We start from the raw sequence: 20883 nt of genomic DNA, 5'->3' as shown, positions 1-20883 counted from the left end.
GAGGCTTAACCAGAGGCTGTAGTCTACTGTGAGATATCCACAGTCTGCTTTTTTCATTTTACTTTGGTGTATTCCCAAAGACAGCACTCCTAAAAAAGCTTTTAATTTCCAAATACATTTACTTAATGGATAGTCTCCACATCTTTCTGACCCCTGGCCAGACCATATCAAAACAGCAGTGCCACACTATGCAAATACCTCACATTTTGATTTCTACACTTCAGAAACCAACCCTCCTGCATTTGCATAATCTAGCTGATGCTCAGAATGAGATGCTGTGCAGTTTCTGAAAATGACCCAGCTGTTTCCTTTGCTTATAGCATTTAAGGAGTGAAACGGGGGAAGGAACAGGTCTTATCAGAGTTCCTTATCAGGAAATCCTGGCAAACAGATCACTTAAATCTTTATTGACAGAAAAATTATATACTTTTACCAGTGAGGAGCCAAATATAAATACCGACATGTGGTTCTTCATACCTGTCCTACAAGCATCTAACTTTGAAAGGTCCTTGAATATGGGGTCCAATCCTCTTACATTCCCTCCAAAAAAACCCTTGTAACAGATTTCCACTCAATTTATCTTACAAATATTGACTGAATCAAATCAAACTAAATAAATTGCACTTTGCTGCTTGTAGCCTTCTACTGCTCAAAGATCAGCTCTCCTGATTGAAAAGAAAGGATGTTTGAAATAGACTCTTCTGAACCATGTAACTTCATATGAATTCAAAAGTCTCATCACAAATATACTGAATAGATATCTTATTTGTGTTGAATAATATGCTTTGTGTGTTGATTCAGTACACTGAGATATCCTAAAAGGGATTTCTTTATGGCCAGCAATGCCAGCATGTAGCTTCCCGCTTGAGGACACCTTGTCTCTTTTATGCGAACAGATGCGTAACACTGTAATTTCTGTTGCTGAATCATCAGCCTTCCCAAAGCCATAATAAAGTGACAGGCTTTTTAATTAATGAGCCTGTGAATTTAGTGACAAAACACTGAAACCATGAGTGACTGTGTGATCTGGGGGATGTAAATACAGGTAATGAGCTATCATGCAAGAAAAGGTATGACAGCCTCTGAAGTGTAAGGTCTACTAAAAAAGGAAAGACCCTCCACAGAGCTATTTTTATATGAGTTAATAAAAGAATGCATGGTATGTTGATTTCTTATGCTTCATCCTTTACAGAAGGAACCCACAGGGCCCAAGAGTATAGGCTTTTCTTTACTACACACAACCGATACAGCACATCGGCCATGATTATACTTGGTGAATATAAAACACAAAGTGATTTATTTCACAGGAGGTGATAAAAAGACCAGATCTTCTCACAAAGTTATGCTGATACTGCCATGGTAGTTAGCTAGCAAGAAAAAATGTGAACTTAATTTGGTATGCTTCATCTCCCCAGAACACGGTTTTATCCATCCAGTGAAGGCAGGAGGTTTCATCAGCTTTTGGCCAGGGCTCTCTTGGAGACATTTCAGCTTGGTCTGGTAGAACTGTCTATTAAATCAGTCAGTTCAGCAAGCAGCTCCTGGACCCCACCTCCAGCGGGCTCCCGCCGGTGCCTCCCACCCTCCCACACAGCCCGATTGTCAGGAGCTGGCTCATGAAACGGCTCCTCTATCATACCGCACCCTGGCCTGCAATGGATAGGACCCAGACCGTACGCCTCTACTCTCTAACTCCCTTTGCCCTGCTCCTGCAGCTGTCTCATAAGGAGCATGCACGGGTGCCCACCTCGCACAAACACTCTGCAGCACAGCTTCTTCTCCGCTGCAGCTGCAGGGCAGAAAGCAATGCCGGTACGCCTGGCCTTGTCCTTCCTCCCAGCAGATGGCTGCTGAATAGGGAGACAGGGTGAGGATGAGGGGAGAGTCCAAAACTTTCCACTTTACCAGGATCGAATTGTGGGGTAATGGAAGCAGGAGACGTTTCACAAAATAAGTAGAATTAGCTACCAATGTCAAAATCAGTTTCTTGAGTCATAGCTGAGGTAGCGAAGATCCTTGCTCACTTTTTAGGCTGAGTAAAAAGCAAAATACTCCTATAAATTATTATGGATATAAGCAACAACCTACTTTCCCATAAACTGTATAAGCAGTAGAATTTCCTCAGTACTCAAAGATGATAGAACAACATTTGAAATTAAAATATTAGACCTTGTGTGGGCAACAAAGAGAATTACATTATCTCAGTACCACTGAAAATAAGGCCATTTTCATTTCTGAGCCAAGCTACAGGCATCAACATTTGAAGCCATCAGTGCAAATTTCCAGCACTTGGGGTGGCAAAACCAGCCTTTCAACTGGCAACTAAGGTTTTGTCTGTGTAGTGAATAGTAATGGAGAATGATAAACTAGGGGGATATCTCCAGGGGGTGTTGAATCAGACATAGCATGACAGCAATTTTAAGCTTAACAATATTAGTTCAATGTTCAACATGGGAGCAAAACCAACAAGCCCTTATGTTCAGCTGTTGTTATTGTGGAAAGTATTGGTGCAAGGGCCAGAAGAGCATCATCAATGTACTGCCAAGTTTTACTACTGAGATGCACCAGATATTAAAAGTTATCTGAAAAGATCATAATTAATTATCCTGATAGGCAATGAGTTGTGTGTGAGTCAGCAGTGTGCCCGTGCAGCCAGGAAGACCAAGAAAGTACAGGGCTACATTAGCGAGAGTTCAGCCAGCAGGCCAAGGGAAGCCACTATGTCCCTCTACTGCACACGAGCGAGGTGACATTGAGAATGCAGAGTCCAGGTTTGACTTCGTCCTCAACCCAGTATGAGACGGATATTAACAAACTAAGGGCCATGGAGATGATCAGGGGGTTGGAGCACTTCACGTACGAGGAGAGGCTGAGGCACCTGAGTTTGCTGAGGCTGGAGAAGAGAGGGAGAACCTAGCTGAAGTCTACTGCTATGTAAAGGCAATCTACAGAGCAGTGCACAGGGAAAGGGCAGGAGGCAATGGTCACAAGTTGCAATAAAAGAAATTGCAGTTGGGTAAATGAAAAAAATTCTTCAAAATGACAGTGGAACACACTGCCCAGGCTGTAGCATCTCCCTCCCTGGAGATGTTCAAAACTCTGCTGGACAAGGTCTGAACAACCTGCTTCAGCTTTGAAGTTCACTCTGCTTTGAGCAGGGGGTTGGACCAGATGATCTCCAAGGGCCCCTTCAAACCTAAATTATTCTGTGATCTGTGATTCATAAATCTTCCCCCCAGAGAAAAGGGAAATATGATTCACATTCTGCTTGCAAACAATAAAATTGTTCTTTAGAGTCCCAAGAGTTTATACTAAAATCACCCTTTGGTCCAGAAGAGAGCTGCCAGTATTTATAAGACAATTGCCTATCAGTGTATCACATAATGAATGGCAGCACAAACTGAACTCAACACCCCTGAATGATGGAGATAAGGAACACTGAACTGGCTGTGCTATTCATTTACATAGTAAATTCAATTTTTAAAAACCCTCAGCTTCTGTAATTCCTGGAAGTCTGTTTAGAATTTCTTGCTTTTAGCAGAATTCAGGTCTGTTTTTTTCCCTCAAACCACTTAACTTGTTCATTGTGAACAAGAACCCAAATCCCAAGAGTAAAAACCCAACAGAAGGAAACTTCACTGGAAAAAATAATCTTCTTTGTGGTATCATTTGATAATTCTACATGTGAACATTCAGACTTGGAGTTTTCATGGACTACTATCAACCAGCCATGTTAAAAAAAAAAAAAACAAACAAGAAAGCAGCATTATATCATTACTTCTGGCAAAAACAATGCAGATAAACAAACTATCAACAAAAATGAATCTTTCATCTGTACGACAGAGAAATAACTAAAGCTCACATTGCTCGCTTTATGGTTTGAAATAATATGAGATTGCCTAACCTTAGTGGTGGAGCTAAATAACGTCTAATGATCTTTGGTCATCAATTACTATGTAACTGATTTGAAGAAATGAACTTTCTCAGTAGACTTGTTTTTTTCTACAACAAAAATGGTTGGATTCACTTTTGGTATATGACATCATTTGAAAATATTAATGTTGTTATAAAATTTTTATTTCAGTCACTGTTTTAATGAAAAATACAATGAAAGGTTGTTAAAATAAATTCATTTTACTAATGAACTAGCTTCAAGAACCACTTATTCCTGAAAAAAATTGGATACATCTGTAACATGCACTTGCACTTTCCCCTTCTTTAACACTGTATTTGTTTATGCAAATACATGCAAAAGTCTGGACACGAAAAACCTAAATTCATGCTTGCAAATGCAGGATTTGTTTATGGCTTAAAGCAGAGCCCCTAGAAGTACTACAAAATATTTCCAGTAACATTTATGCCTTCATTAGACATTTACCCAAGAGTCAAAATCTGATGATGAGTCACATAAATTACAATATGCATAATTGCTCTATTATGAAACTTCACCTTCAGAAATTGCATGATTTCAGCAGGTAAGATTCAAGTTATTTCTCTAGTTCCATTTTGCTTTCATCTCACAGCACCATCCCAGTAAAGGAGTGTGTTGACCCACTGTGGCTAATGTATCTGAAATTTCTTATTTGATATAATTACATCTGCTCAAACTCAGCCAGGTAGATTTTTCTTACTTATGGTGGATTAAACTCCATGCTTGCAGGATCCCAAGGCCCACTCATAACGCTTCATTGGCACACAGAGGATAATTTTTCAGGTCTTTCAGTCAGCGGTTTATAAGACAGAAGAATATAACTGGTGTCTGAGGAAAGGACGAACTGACAAAGCATAGGTCATCTATTCAGAAATGTGCGTGTTGCTCTATGCCTCAAAACCAAAAGTCTGAGCTAGGTATAGTAGTTATACATATAGTACTTGATATTGCTTGCCCCAGGAATAAAATGAGATGAAAATAAATAAATAAAATATTATAAATAAATGAGATCAAAAGCAATATGCCTCAGCCTCTAGACTTCTGTGCCTCCAACACACAATGTTAAAATTTCTAATTTTTCTTCACATTCAGGAAGATTGTGAGTTTTTTAAGTGTAAGCTGAATTCGTGTATTCCCTTCATGCCATGAACCAATTACCTGGTATTGCAGGAAAGCACCACATCAGATACGGCTCGCAATACAGTTGCCAGCCCTAGACACGAAGTACCTGATTTACATACAGCTCCCCCAAAAGCTGCGAAAACCCACGTCCGACCATGCCTGGAGCTGGCTGTGTTATGAATGGTGGGGGCACGCGGAGCCCACGCGACACAGGGCCTGGTGAGGTGGCAGGACCAGGGGCAGGGTGTTGCAGGGGCAGGGGGCTGCTGGGGCAGGGGGCTGCAGGGGCAGGGGGCTACTGGGGCAGGGGGCTGCAGGGGCAGGGGGCTGCTGGGTCAGGAGGCTGCAGGGGCAGGGGGCTGCTGCGGCAGGCGGCTGCAGGGGCAGGGGGCTGCAGGGGCAGGAGGCTGCAGGGGCAGGGGGCTGCAGGGGCAGGGGGCTTCTGGGACAGGGGGCTGCAGGGGCAGGGGGCTGCTGGGGCAGGGGGCTGCTGGGGCAGGAGGCTGCAGGGGCAGGGGGCTTCTGGGACAGGGGGCTGCAGGGGCAGGGGGCTGCTGGGGCAGGGGGCTGCTGGGGCAGGAGGCTGCAGGGGCAGGGGGCTGCAGGGTCAGGGGGCTGCAGGGGCAGGGGGCTGCAGGGGCAGGGGGCTGCTGGGTTAGGAGGCTGCAGGGGCAGGGGGCTGCAGGGTCAGGAGGCTGCAGGGGCAGGCGGCTGCTGCGGCAGGCGGCTGCAGGGGCAGGGGGCTGCAGGGGCAGGAGGCTGCAGGGGCAGGGGGCTGCAGGGGCAGGGGGCTGCTGGGGCAGGAGGCTGCAGGGGCAGGGGGCTGCTGGGGCAGGGGGCTGCAGGGGCAGGGGGCTGCTGGGTCAGGAGGCTGCAGGGGCAGGGGGCTGCTGCGGCAGGCGGCTGCAGGGGCAGGGGGCTGCAGGGGCAGGAGGCTGCAGGGGCAGGGGGCTGCAGGGGCAGGGGGCTTCTGGGACAGGGGGCTGCAGGGGCAGGGGGCTGCTGGGGCAGGGGGCTGCTGGGGCAGGAGGCTGCAGGGGCAGGGGGCTGCTGGGGCAGGGGGCTGCAGGGGCAGGGGGCTGCAGGGGCAGGGGGCTGCTGGGTTAGGAGGCTGCAGGGGCAGGGGGCTGCAGGGTCAGGAGGCTGCAGGGGCAGGCGGCTGCTGCGGCAGGCGGCTGCAGGGGCAGGGGGCTGCAGGGGCAGGAGGCTGCAGGGGCAGGGGGCTGCAGGGGCAGGGGGCTGCTGGGTCAGGAGGCTGCTGGGGCAGGGGGCTGCTGGGGCAGGGGACTGCAGGGGCAGGGGGCTGCTGGGGCAGGGGGCTGCTGGGGCAGAGGAGGCTGCCGGTCAGGGCACACACTGCTGAGCGGGGCTTCTCTCACGTTCGGCCACCCCATGTACCACATGCACCTGACTATATAGGTCTGGATAGCGAGAAAGGCTTTGCCAACAGTAGAGTCACTAGGGCGAGGCACGTGAAGTGAGATGGCTACACGAAGGTATCTCACATGTTAAGGGAGAGAACCAACAGGTCTGAATCCTCTGGCTTGCAGAGTCTGTGCTGTTTTGCCATCCAAAACATCCAGTAAACGTGACCTGCGGCTGCTGCAGTCTGCTCTGCGCAGGTGAGGGAAGAGCTCTATCCCCTGATATCCTATGCAAAACCCGTTCGCTATTCTTTAAAGTAAACTCATAAATTGCCCTCTGGTCACCTGTAATCCTGGAGGCTTATCCCTGCATTCCCCGGACTGCAATATTAAACAATGAATGGATTTTGAACATGAAATATTGTATTGATTGATCTTATGCTTGGATTTTGCAGTACAATGTGTGTAAGTGGGAGTTTTCATTATAAATCTCATTTTGAAGGGTTTATGACTAGCCTGTTTCAATTCTCTCTAGGCTCAAAACTTGTTAGATATGTTTTACCCTGGAAGATAAAAACTGTCTCAAAAATGAGAAACAGAGTGAGAGAAAGAAAAAGAATGGTGCAACTTTCTTTAACTACAGGAACATATTTTGAACAAAATATATGAAACACTGAAATTTGACAGTCCTTATTTCTTTTAATAAATTGGTGGGTTTTGAAACAATAACTTAAGTCATTAAAAATGTAAGGGTCTATGCACATCCTCAGAAAGTCAGTTCTTACATTCTGGGTAAAATAAGCCTATCATTTAGGACAAAACCACCTTTTCAATATTACTGAAAGTGGCTTGACTTTTACAGAAGGATCTAGAAGGCAAATTGTGAATTTCCCATAGTCCTTCTGTGATGAGGCAAAGGCCGTGCAGAATTTAAGGGTATACCTTTCTTACTTATGAAAATGAGAGAGCCCAAATGACTGATTTTTTTAGGAGAATCAGGGTGGGAGCTGGAAAGGATGCTCAGGGGCTCAGAATAAAAGTGCAGAAGTTCATATGCAGTATACGGATATGTTCTTACCCACATAACATGCTGTGCCTTGTTTCAGCCTTTCTGTCCGCTTTTCAAACTTACCAGAACAGTAATATTCAGATGATAAAAGAGCACCTAACAATTTATTGGCCCAGCCTTCATCAAGTAAGTCATGTCTCAGCATTAAGGTTTTAAGGATGAGAACTTTCTCAAAAGTAACAGATGTAAGAAATGAAAGTAGTCTCTCCTGTTGTAATGTTCCAGCAATTTTTCAGACTCCATTTCCTACATTTTTACTTTAGCAATTGTTTAGGCATATGGAAAGTGGTATACAGACATAACTGGCTCTTGAAGTTATAAAACTGAAAATATCAAAGCAAAATAAGTTCTTCAATAGACAGTTACTTACCTGTATATGACCAATCAATCTCTTCAATCAATTTCCGCTGTTGCCTATAGTATCCGTACACCAGATCTGCAAAATAACAATGAATTTACAATATAAAACCCAAAAGCCTCACAGAAACATGACGTGTACATGACACACCCCCCTCCAACAAGAAAATCACTGTTTTAATTACTGATGAATTACTTACTTTGTCCCTATCTTGGACCTCGAATGGTAAGTATTGGTTAAACAGAATATAAATACCATCAACACTGTGGCATATAAAGGACACAAACAAAGCAAACAGAAGTGCTCTTCAGTTTATCTGAATGTAATGTTACTCAATTTTTAACTCTTAGCTTAAGACTTGATATATGTATACCGGTAGGACTAACGGTTTATTCTCCCCAAACTTCATTCCACCCAGTTTTCTTTCTTTATGTTCACATTATGTCTATTTTCTTTATGTTCCACCCAGTTTTTTATGTTCCTTTTTTCGTTCTTTTCTTTGCCCTTAAATGTTTTTCTTTTCCCTTTCTCCCTCCCCCACCAAAAAAAAAAAAAACCCTTGCAACACTTCGCAACATTCACTCGTGATTAAGGTTTTTACAAAAAGATCAAACCTTACATGTAAGTGACGGCACTGAAAAGGGATTTACATGCACCATCATCGTCTTTGGATCACATTTTCGAGTCAATGTGCATTGTGCCTGCTTCTTTAATTAATTATGTAAAAGAAAGCTGTTTAAGTTCTGATTCACAGGTGTTAGTTGCTGTCTCCAGTTTCCTCCTTTATCCATTGTCCTCCTAACTGTTCCTTCAAACAGTTAGTTGAGCATTCATATGCTAACTAAGCAGGGTTTGGGCGTGAGAGCGTCCCACCACTTTTTAAATTCCACATGGAGGTCTGATGGACAAGGAGTGATAGCTTCAATGAACAAGAAAAAAAGGGGCAAGGTTCACTTTTTTGGTGCATTACACACTTATAGACCCGGTAAATCTTACGGAAAGTCTTTATAAATGCCAGGAGGCGTTAGGAGTTCATACACCTTCTTTCCTCTGCTATTCACCTATTGTGCTCCCGCAGCCCCTTCACAGCACACTCACAGCCATGCGCCTTCTCACATCTGCAGGGACTGTCAGTGGGTTTGGTCTCGCCTCTTTCCACTACAAATATGTGGCAAAATTGGGGAAGGAAAGCAAATTTCCTCTGGGGAAGGAAGCGATTGAGGAATCATAGCTAGCACGGGTGTCAGAGAAAAGCTGCGTGTGAGCGTACGAGCACAAGTGAAGGCAGCAATTCTTCCCTTGAGCTACTTGTGTAAACTGCCCTGGCAAAACACAGCCATGCACCCTACAAAGCGTTGCTGTGTAAACAGTCAGTGTTGACCAGCTAACAGTGTAGAGACTAGCTGGAAGGAAATTATTTTATTTTATTTTATTTTATTTTATTTTATTTTATTTTATTTTATTATTTTATTTAGAGTTAACAAATTGGCATCCCTTTTTCTCACGGTATATGACAGCAGGTACTTCTGTTTAAATAGTGTATTTAAATTCCTTACATTTAATTTAAATGAATATAGTAATAATGAGAACATCTTCACACAAGAGAAGGCAAAACTGATGTCAAATTTGTAGTTTTATCTGTAAATCTATGATACCGATACTTGAGCTTGATCAGCTTGACAGTCAGTATGATTCTTGTGACAGTGACTGACATCTTCAGCCAGTGCCCAAAATAGTTTGAATTTTACTGGTTGAGGTGCTGCTTTATGAAGCAAAATATCCCTAATGTTCTGTTCTGCTTCCAGGAAGCTGTTGAACTTGTTTCCATAGATTGTTGATTTATTCATAGAGCAAGGCAGTTCAGTTGCAGGATCATGTTTTAAACAGTTTTATGGTTGTCTTTCTATGCCTGTCAAGGAGACATCCAAGATATCATTAGATGCTTTTTGTTCCCTTTTTCTACCATCCTTCAAAGCCAAAGTTTTCTGTCTGAGGCTGAGACTTGGTTTTTTTTATATTCTGTCCAAATAGTGCTCGCCCCAGTGCCTAAGGCCCATGAAGTCAGGAATAATGGTGGCAAACGCTCTCCCCGCTGCTCACAAGGGGTAGCGGGACTGACCCATTTGTGGCTGACCTTGTCTCATGTTCAGTCACGGTGAGCAGAGAAGACCAGTTTCTGGTTCAAGCTGGGAGTAAAAAGATCTTGTAGGTATTTTTTGCTGTTTAAAAAGTATAAATAACTAGGTTTTCTTCCTCCTGACATGAGTCTGATATTGTTTTTGCACTTACTGGCCTTGGTTGAGTTGCTTTTGATGTACCGCTGTGAATGAAACATTCAGATCTTCAATGTGTATTTATTCATATGTAAAGGTAAAAAAAAAGAACAGCTTTAAAGATTAACAGAAAGAAATGTCTCTGAGGGAGGTCCTCTTGATTTGGCACTCTGTGCCAGGATAATGAGTCAGAGAAGTGGAAATGGGACCTTAAACCTCTGAATTCTGTTGTGGAAAATCCTCTGAGAGATGCTGAGGCAACAAGCCCCAAGTATCCACCAGAGACCCCTCTCCTAAGCCGCGGTAAAAAGGGCATTCTGAGGACAGTGCCCGAGACACGAGGTATGTTTGGGGATGCTACACTCAACATACTGCTTTGCTGCACAGCATACAAGCTCAGGCATAATCTGGCACTGTAATTTATACCAGGCTGCTGTAATTTTACCAGCCATGGATGCCTGTCCTTTTTGCCACAGTGATCTCAAGAGATATCAGCTGCTAGACTCAAGAGGACAAACGGACAACCTCCTTATGGTTTTACCTCCACTCAGCCTGAACTTGTGAGCTGCACCTGCAGCGGAGCCAGAATTTACAAGATTCTGACAAAAGAATGACTTATTTATGGGAATTGGGGCACATTTAGGTAATGTCTCCATTTGTGAGAATTTCTACAAACGGGGCACTGATGTCGTCTGTGTGTACAGTAGGGGGTGGCACTCTTTAAGTATGCATTCAGATTGCCAATGGTTTGGTCCTGGGAAGTTATGTCTCACTCGATGTTTTCCTCCTGTCCCAAAATCTAATTTGGGAGCAAAGAGAATAGACTTTAAAGTCATAAGCATTCTTCTAGTATAAGTGGATAATGGCAATGTATTACAGTCATGGAGATAAAGGCTGTGTTAGTATTAAAACTGATGTGAATTTCAATTTATCTGGGCAGGACTCGACCTGTGGTTCTTAGGCCAAGAAAGACCACAGGAACTCTTGGGATGACAGCAAGGATGTGAGCAATCACTGAAAATATGTGATGATTTTATCTTTGAGAAATACAAACATTCTCGTTTTAAACAAACTGTGTCTCCTGAGATCTCTGCTATGTATGCTTGTATTACTGACACTGGAGAAACTGGAAGCTGTGAATACCAGAAGCTTACACAGGTTTGGAAAAGATTCAAAAAATCTGTGAAGGAGAAATTAACTTTTGGCTCACTAAGTCCACTGATGAAATTGGGAGGATTATCCTGGGAAATTCTCATTGCGTATTTGCCTGATTTTAATGCGCTTGCCTAGGCATTTGCTACTGGTTATTGTCGGAGACAGGTTACCAGACAAGTGGCTTGAACTAGCAAAGCGATTTTTAAATTTTTATTCAAATACATGTTGTACGTGCCAAGACACTCAACAAACTGTTTAGAAGGACTAAGGACTATTTACCCAGGTTCAGATTTTCCACCACACAAACTGACCCAACTCCACTGAAGGCTACTGAGATGCACCAATTTGCACCTAAATGTGAATGTCTTGGATGATGCTCATTCAAATAGCGTGAGGTAGCTCAGTCTTTATGCCCTACTTGATCTACAATCTCTACTCTTCATCAGCACTCTTATACACTGTAAAACATTTTGAAAGTCGTATTTTTAGATTGCAACACAAATCTCTTCACTGGAGAAGAATTAGGGCTTGTGGAACAAACTGAAATGGTATGATAAGAATAATCATAGAATCATAGAATGGTTTGGGTTGGAAAGGACCTTAAAGTTTATCTAGTTCCAACCCCCCTACCATGGGCAGGGACACCTTCCACTAGACCAGGTTGCTCAAAGCCCCATCCAACCTGGCCTTGAACACTTCCAGTGAGGGGGCATCCACAACTTCTCTGGGCAACCTGTTCCACTGCCTCACCACCCTCACAATGAAGAATTTCTTCCCTGTATCTAATCTAAATCTACCCTCTTTCCGTTTAAAGCCATTACCCCTTGTCCTATCACTACATGCCCTTGTAAAAAGTCCCTCTCCAGCTTCCTTGTAGGCCCCCTTCAGGTGCTGGAAGGCTGCTATAAGGTCTCCCCAGAGCCTTCTTTTCTCCAGGCTGAACAACCCCAATTCTCTCAGCCTGTCTTGATAGGAGAGGTGCTCCAGCCCTCTGATCATCTTCGTGGCCCTCCTCTGGACTGGCTCCAACAGGTCCATGTCCTTCTCATGCTGGGGGCCCCAGAGCTGAATGCAGGACTCCAGGTGGGAGTATTCACAAGAGTGGAGTAGAGGGGGAGAATCACCTCCCTCAACCTGCTGGCCACGCTTCTTTTGATGCAGCCCAGGATATGGCTGGCTTTCTGGGCTGCAAGCGCACATTGCCAGCTCATGTTGAGCTTCTCATCAACCAACACCCCCAAGTCCTCCTCAGGGCTGCTCTCAATCCATTCTCTGCCCAGCCTGTATCTGTGCTTGGGATTGTCCCGACCCATGTGCAGGACCTTTCACTTGGCCTTGCTGAACTTCATGCTCATGTTTAAACAGGGTAGCTGAAAGAAAAACTGCATGTGGCTAGTGGCTAAGAAGTGGGACACCAGACAAAGTTACTGCAAAGAAGTCAAAGAGAGGAAGACAAACTGCAAAACTGGCATAATAATAAATTAAAAAAAAAGCAGCTACATGTGATTAGCAAAATAGATGCTCAATGCTTTCTACATTTAAAAAGAATACAATTAAATAGATCAGAAAGACTTTTATTATGTAGGTTCTACTTCCAACAGTAAACACAGAACATTAAACACAGCTAAAACTGTGCAAAATCACCTCTGATGATAAATGGAGCGGTTCTTCAACAATTGCCATTTCCTTATTTTAGCTCCTTCCATTGACAGGAAGGTCACAGGACCCACTTCTAATACCTTTCATCCATCTTATGAAGGTAGCTTCATTGCCTCAACTGAAATAATTCTTGATTTATACTGACGGAGGAAATTAAAAGATTCAGAGCACAATCTGCTAACAGTCTTGACGTTCTAACTGAGAGCAGCTATCTATAAATGCCTTTGAGAAAATGATCTACGTTTGCCTGAGTAAGGTCTCTCTCTTACGGATTTATTTAATTTTGTAATGGCATCTGTAAAATCCTTAAAACCACCAAAATGCTTCAATAGCCCACTTCTACAATTTCATATATTCTTTCTCCCTGAAAGTCGAAGTGTCTAAATCTTTTGTCAAGATGGGTCTGAGAATTCTCACAGCCTCAGAGAAATTTAAAATTTTTTTTTTTACTCACAGTTCCTTCTGTGTAGGCTTATTTTAGGCATCGGTACATGTTCGGGTATCTATAAAGAGAGTCAGTTCCCTTCATTATGCTGGAGTGTAGGCTGCTCATTCCAATACAGACTGAAAAAGTGTGACTTTCCCTGCACTAAATATAAAGCCAAAACAAAACTCCTCTTACAATTTGACAATTGTTGTGTGTATTTACTAACACAAAATTGTGTTTAAATCTAAAAAAAAAAAAGAAGAAAAAGACTGATTGGTTTCATTTAAAAGCAGTTAGCATTAACCACCAGAATATTAACAGGCACTCTGCTTACTTCAGCTGTCGCAACTTTACAGTGAACAGTGCCACGAATTAAAAGGATAATCTGTATGGTATCAGCTAAGGTTTATAAATCACACTTAATCACAATTTTCCAGAGCATTTGTATGCGCAAAAGCAACAAGGACTCGAGTTTGACCAATTTACATACTACCCCATTGGAACTTTACATGGCTGGGGCTTACAGAGCCTCTGAAATTTCTAAAGCAGCCAGTGAAAAGTGGGAGTGATCTCAGGATACTACAGGGTGTGATCCAACCTGCTCAAGTTACCTGCTTCCACCTTCACTCTGACTACAGGCAAAATAGTAGGAAATGTTAGAAGACTCCTTCCATTTGTGATCTTGTGCAGCTAGGTATCATCTGAAGATGGAGTAAAATGGTCTGATAGACTTCAGCTTCCTACACAGCCATTAACAGTTAGCTGAAGCATTGGCTATAGTAAGTTTTAAGGCTTCTCTGGTAACTGATGTAGCATTCAAGCGTCTGCTCACTGAAACGAAGCTGACAATACATGTTTTAGGTGGGAGAGTGGCGCTTATCTTTCCAGAATGGGTATTTCTGAACATGCACAGACAAGTGAAATGAAGTGTCTGTGAAGCTTTTAGGCTAAATCAGTAATTTAAGAAACTGCAAAACTGGGTAACCCAGGAAAGCTGGATGACTGGCTTGCTGCTGAAGATGTTAAATGGATTTTATGTGTCCAAAGCCAAAACCAAAAGGGATTTAAGAGGACTGTAATCTCCCCAGAGATGTTACGTTATTGTCCCATGAAATGAGGGAAACTGGGAATTACGATAGAAATCGGAACCGCTATTCAAAAAAGCAGTTATCCAGCAATGTTTCCTAGGACACACTTTTATATAACTGCTGCTACCCAGATCGCTTTCCCCATACCCAGATAGTCTTTCAATGCAACACATGTAAATTAACGGAATCACATAAATAAAAAGTAAATCCAGACTGGACATGAACAAACAAAAATTCAATCAAGCCAGTGGAATTACAGGCATTTGGTTTCAAAATGAATTTACTTCTCTGTTAGCACTACCAGCGAAGTAGGAAAGAGATACAATTGAACAGAACCAGACTTCGTTTAAACATAGTTATGTTAAGTGAATTTTATTTGCATGATCCTCTTCAATGTTCTGGGTATTCCACAGACAAACTTCTATGATTTTGATTTCTAACAAAACTGTGTGTCAAGAACTGTAATAAATATAATTATGAATTAAGAATATGTGCTTTACCTCTTATATTTAGCACCTAAGTGTAAAAACATTTGTAATCCCCTTTCCAACAAACAAGAAACAGCAGCAGATGTTTCAGAATGGCAATGAAAAATAAACCAAATTTAAGTCCTATACCCAAAATCTCAGAGTTCACATTCAACTGGCTCTTGGAAACTTTTTTACAAATCTTTACTATGTTTCCTCAGTGCCTCTCCAGCTGTTAATATTAACATCTACAGATCAGGCAAGCTCTACAGCTTTAGTAATAGTTATCTAACTCTTGAGAACAGACCTTATGCAAGTCATCTCAAAGGCACATTTATTGAAATAAATGCTTTTTCGCATAGTAGGGGCTGTGAAGTCAAGCTGTTAGAAACTTTCTCTTTTGTAACCTATTTCAAAAGGTAAAGTCATCTTGTGGACTCTAACGAACAGCCTTAGACTGAATCCTATGAACACGCTGGTAGGGGGGAGATTGAGAGAAATATATTCTCTAAAGGAGGAAGTCTTTAATTATTAAATATTTTCTTTTCTCATTTATTTGATGCTGGAATTGCAAATTCCACTCAACCATTATCCCTCCAGTCATATTCCAGTAAGCTTCCTGAAAGGTGGCTCTTTAGACAGCAATATCTTGTTTTGCTTCAGGGAGGTATTTACTTGAAACATCTTGGTGAAATTCTTTTTTCAGTAACAAAGGGGAAAAGAGAGAATGCCCTGGATGATTTTTGTGTAAGTATTCATCTAAATCTAGGGATTATGCCACATACCAAAACCATTCTACTCCCTTGAGGAAGACCTACACTCACAACGTCAAGACTGACAAATTCCAAAGCTCATCATGGACACTCGGTATCAACTGCACATCTATAAAAATACAGGCCTCTCTATTCGACAAAAAATATATGAATATAATGCAAACAATACAATAAAAATCTTGTAAACAAATGTAGAAACTGACATTTTTTGACAAATCATTATAATTATACATGTCTGCATAGGTATGTATGGATATATGCATATCTACAAGAGTTTGTCAAAAAGGGGTATATAAATATATACACATATATATTGCAATTTCTTATGATTGCATCATCTTATAAATCTCATGTTTACTCTTTTCCTCTAGGCATTTCCTTGTTGTAACTGATTACCTAAACACATCATCTGAAAAAGGAAGTGTCTCATGATTGCTAGAGACAACAGAGAAAAACGTGAAAACCACAAAGGCAAAACAAAGACACCTAATGTACAGGTTGTTTTTTTTTTTAAATAATGTTCTTTTTCCTAGAATATGGCAGAATTATTGATCTAGAGGCATAACAGAGATCACAGATAAAGTCAACAGAATAATTGCAATTACTTTGAAATTAATTTATGATACTGTATTTCAAAATACACTGAGGTGAGGAACCAAAATCTATGCCCCCTCCTTCCTTACAGCTTCTCTGACTGCAGGACTAGAGTTTCATGTGTCCATTCCACTCAGGTTCCCTTTTGTATTGGGTTTGCGCGGCAAGGTTTTGGTAGCAGGGAGGCTGCAGGGGTGGCTTCTGTGAGAAGCTGCTAGAAGCTTCCCCCAGGTCCAGTAGAGCCAATGCCAGCTGCCTTCAAGACAGACCCACCACTGGCCAAGGCTGAGCCCATCAGTGACAGTGGTAGCGCCTCTGGGATAACATATTTAAGAAGGGGGGAAAACTGCTGCGCAGCAGCAGCAGTGAGAGGAGTGAGAATAAGTGAGAGGAACAACTCTGCAGACACCCAGGTCAGTGAAGAAGGAGGGGGAGGAGGTGCTCCAGGTGCTGGAGCAGAGATTCCCCTGCAGCCTGTGGTGAAGACCATGGTGAAGTAGGCTGTCCCTCTGCAGCCCAGGGAGGACCCCACGCCAGGGCAGGCGGATGCCCGAAGGAGGTTGTGATCCCGTGGGAAGCCCATGCTGGAGCAGGCTCCTGGCAGGACCTGTGGACCCGTGGAAAGAGGAGCCCACGCTGCAGCAGGTTTGCTGGCAGGACTTGTGACCCCACTTTGGACCCAGGCTGGAGCAGTCTGTTCCTGAAGGACTGCACCCCGTGGAAGGGACCCATGCTGGAGCAGTTCATGAAGAACTGTAGCCTGTGGGAAGGACCCACGATGGAGAAGTTCACGGAGGACTGTCTCCTGTGGGAGGGACCCCACGCTGGAGCAGGGGAAGAGTGTGAGGAGCAGAGACAACGTGTGATGAACTGACCGCAACCCCCATTCCCTGTCCCCCTGCACCACTGGGGGGAAGGAGGTAAAGAATTCAGGAGTAAAGTTGAGCCTGGGAAGAAGGGAAGGGTGGGGGGGAAGGTGTTTTAAGATTTACTTTTTATTTTCTCATTACCTTACTCTGATTTGCTTGGTAATAAAATTAATTTTCCCCAAGTCGAGTCTGTTTTGCCCATGACGGTAATTGCTCAGTGATCTCCCTGCCTTTATCTTGACCCACAAGGCTTTCGCTATACTTTCTCTCCCCTGTCCAGCTGAGGAGGGGAGTGACAGAGTGGCTTGGTGGGCACCTGGCATCCAGCCAGGGTCAACCCACCACACCTTCACCAGAAGCTCAGGGGACCCTCCTGTTCCTGCAGATAGCTTGTACCTGCCCTTTGGATGCTCTTCAGGAGCAATTGCCACATAGATTCACATCTCCCCAGGCAAAGGAAGGAAGGGAACCTGTCTCCTGATGTCCATGGAGTTTTCAAGCCAGCAGGATGTCGTGAAATGGAGAATTAGTGTCACTAATACCTTACGTGGAGCTTAATGCTACAACTGTGTGTTTTAACATGTTCCAACAAGGTTTGACTTTGAAAGGGTGCCTGAGAAATGACTAATTCTTTAAATTAGAAACTTGTTTCAGATATGAAATAGGCTCCAAGCTGCTCCACACTATCCAGACCGAGAAATTATCGGCAAACTCTAAAGCAGAATTTTAAGCATTTGGGAGGCTTTCAGGTTAAGAAATGGGGTATCTGTGAAGTCAGGCAACTGATTTTCAGTGTTTTCAGGACTTGCGCAACTTTGGACTTGGGTGTCTGTCTTATGATAAGTTTCACTTTTCAGTCTGACTCCATTTTTTAAAATTACAAAAGCCTTTGGAAAACTCACTGTTGAATAGGCCAAACCATAACTGTTGACTCTAAGTACAGTCTAATACTAACAGAGATTTCAACCCAACGTATTTGGAATTTAAATTTTATGGCACTACCTAAAAACTGGTTGGAATGATTGGAAAAATGATTGGAAAAAGAGGTACATGTCATTTAGATACAGAAAAAAAATTCTAGTGCACTCAGCAGGGTTTTCTCCCAGATCTTTGAGCTTTGCTCAGAGGTGGTGGCAGTGGGAAGGGGCTGGCTGTTTGTTGGGAGTCTGGTGCTGTTGGACGGGGCTGGCGTTCCCAAAACCCCCATCCAGACCTTACAGCTACCAAGGACACACAGGCCCAAGTTTAATTAGTGAGGCCTCTGCTTTTGGTGGGATAACTCATCATTTTGCTCCAGCAATTCTGAAGTTGATTTCAAAAATTTATAAGTCAGTATAAACAGATCAAACGACATAGTTTTTATTTTCCTATGATTTCTTTGGGAAAAGATGTCATATAAAAATAAGAGGGGCCCAAAAAAAGGGGACAGCTTGAAGTTCCTTAAGGAATCCAGACTTAGTCCTGGGGTTTAGAGGATTTACAGAAGAATGGTAACTCCACAGGGAAGTGGATGGTCTGGACTTCCCTCCATGCTTTGTCAGCTCCTGTGCCATGTAAGTAGGGCACCACAGCACAGGTGTATTTTCAGGCACTTAGTGCTCACACTAGGCTTTTGCTAGCCAGCATGTTTTACTCTTGTTTTGAAAAGCAAATGGTCAGTACCTGGTCCTCCGCTTCATCAAACATAAACAAATGTGGTATATTATTCTGCAGAACAATATTTTTATTTTCACAGACTGCTGAAAACAAAAACATGTATTGATTGCTCCTGGAAGCGATTGTTTATTGTGGCTAACTACAGCAATATTAACACCTGGTTTTTTTCCCCTGTCAGATTAAAAAAAAAAAAAAAAAAAAAAAAGATACTAAATAAAATAAGGTCATGGCATTTTAATATCTATTTTTTTTTCACATTTTCTTACTTGACTTCATTTTTTATTCTCTTCAGTACCTTGTTATCTATATTGCATCTACCATTTGATATAGTTTTGAGGTCAAATTCTGTCTCATGTTTTATGTATGTCCAAGAGAGTACCATGAGGGAAACAGGAGTCCCATCCTAGTCTTGTCCCACATCACCCACAAAACTGGAAATTCACAGATGATTTTGGAATTCAGATACTAATAATATTTGGGAGTGGGGACTCAGAAGGGTGCCAGATATTTTGAATGATCTATATAGTCATGTATCTTGCTCATTTGTATTTAATCAATATGGTCTTCATCCTGGAGAGGGGAGGTAAATCTTCCTGGGAAGCTATATAAGGCCCACGTGAATGCAGACAGACCACAACACTACCTTACAGGCATACATCCCCCTCCCCCCATCCTCCTAATGTCTAATTTATGCACATTTTATGTAATAGCAGACAGAATACAAGTTTGTCATTTAAAAAAAAAAAAAAAAAACAAAAAAACCCTCCCAAAACCCCACAACACTGTTTTGTTAGTTCATATTCTTTCTGCTCTAACCCCTGTTGAATTCTGTCAGCAGACATAAACCTAGTTGAACAAGGTTTGACCCAAAATGTGGAAATAATAGCCCCACAAGATGATAGATACATGGTTTAATCAATCATTGTAAACATGGAATTTCACCTTACTGCAATAACCATTTCCCCATATAATCCAACCTTTCACTAAGGCAGTAAAAAGCCTTTTTCCAGGTCTCAGGTGGTGGTGGCACTCCATGAAAAGCCTTAATTTGTGCACTGAACCACAAAATGGAGGTTCTGACCTCTTGTTACTTGCAATCCTACACTGAGTGTATAACACGGTTTGAACTGAGAATCTCATTGCAGCAATCCTCCTAGGTTCAGATTAGTTCAATACAACTGAAAGTTCATATATTGTGGCAGTCAGCTGTCAACACTCAATAACCAACGGCAAATTGACTGTGACTTTCTAGCAGTAAGAAATTAAATCTTTGAAAAAAAAATCAGGAAGCCTGAGAATGTCATTATGATGCATAGGCAAATTTTTACTACAAACTAAACACTATAATGTGAAGAAATTAAATACAACGTACCTAACTATTAAATTTGTTTTCAGTTAATTGCAATGACTCATCTACCAAGATTAAATGATTTTTATTGCCAATTAATAAAGTAATGAATTGCTCTGTCAATTAATGGCAACCAGAATCAGGGGAAAACATTATCTAAAAATGTAGAGTGAGTTAATAGTTTGAGCACGCTTAAATCTTCTAAGTAGGTTTCAATGCACCTAAAGTGATTTGTGAATTTACAGCACGACCGACCAAGTCATTCCCACATTGGGAATTCACCTGCATAAGTGCTTTGCTGGTTTGGATCTCAACTCCCAACAGAACTAAGGAGTTTGGGCTCTTAACTGATAAAGAATTAGTTCTGGAAAGGGATTTTAACACTGAACTCCCATTGTCGGCTCTCGAAGATCCTCAAAGCAGATAAACAGACACCTGCCCTTGGTCTAGGTGTAGAGCACGAAAACCCTGGGTAAAGGCATTAATTAGCAGGCTGCGAAGCATGTCAGCCTGTGTCGTCGTGTGTCCCCCCCCCCCCCCCCTTATGAATATTTATATAAAGGTTTTATGGTATGGGGAAAAACTTCAATAGGCTGGATTCAGAGTGTCTTGTGTGAATATTCTTCGGGCAAGTAATTAGGACGCTTTGTACTAGAGCCATTTAGACACTTCTGCCATTGTGCTAGGGAGGAAGCCTGCCTTACACATGATGCCGAGCAATGCAGAGCTA

The 20883-nt window shown here is 42.5% G+C and overlaps 1 protein-coding gene across 1 annotated transcript in view; it reads right to left on the bottom strand.

Moving 5' to 3' along the window:
• PTPRZ1 (protein tyrosine phosphatase receptor type Z1) overlaps positions 1-20883 on the bottom strand; it is a gene marked incomplete at both ends in the record, with an annotated part of 144846 nt that overhangs the window by 96615 nt on the left and 27348 nt on the right. Inside the window, one exon of the mRNA XM_082308438.1 lies at positions 7857-7922. Coding sequence (XP_082164564.1) covers positions 7857-7922 — 66 coding nt within the window. The remainder of the gene's footprint in view (positions 1-7856; positions 7923-20883) is intronic.

This window comes from Platalea leucorodia (genome assembly GCF_965183815.1).
Source record: "Platalea leucorodia genome assembly, chromosome: 4".
In the NCBI taxonomy this organism is placed as follows: Eukaryota; Metazoa; Chordata; class Aves; order Pelecaniformes; family Threskiornithidae; genus Platalea; species Platalea leucorodia.
This window is presented reverse-complemented; position numbering and strand designations above follow the sequence as displayed.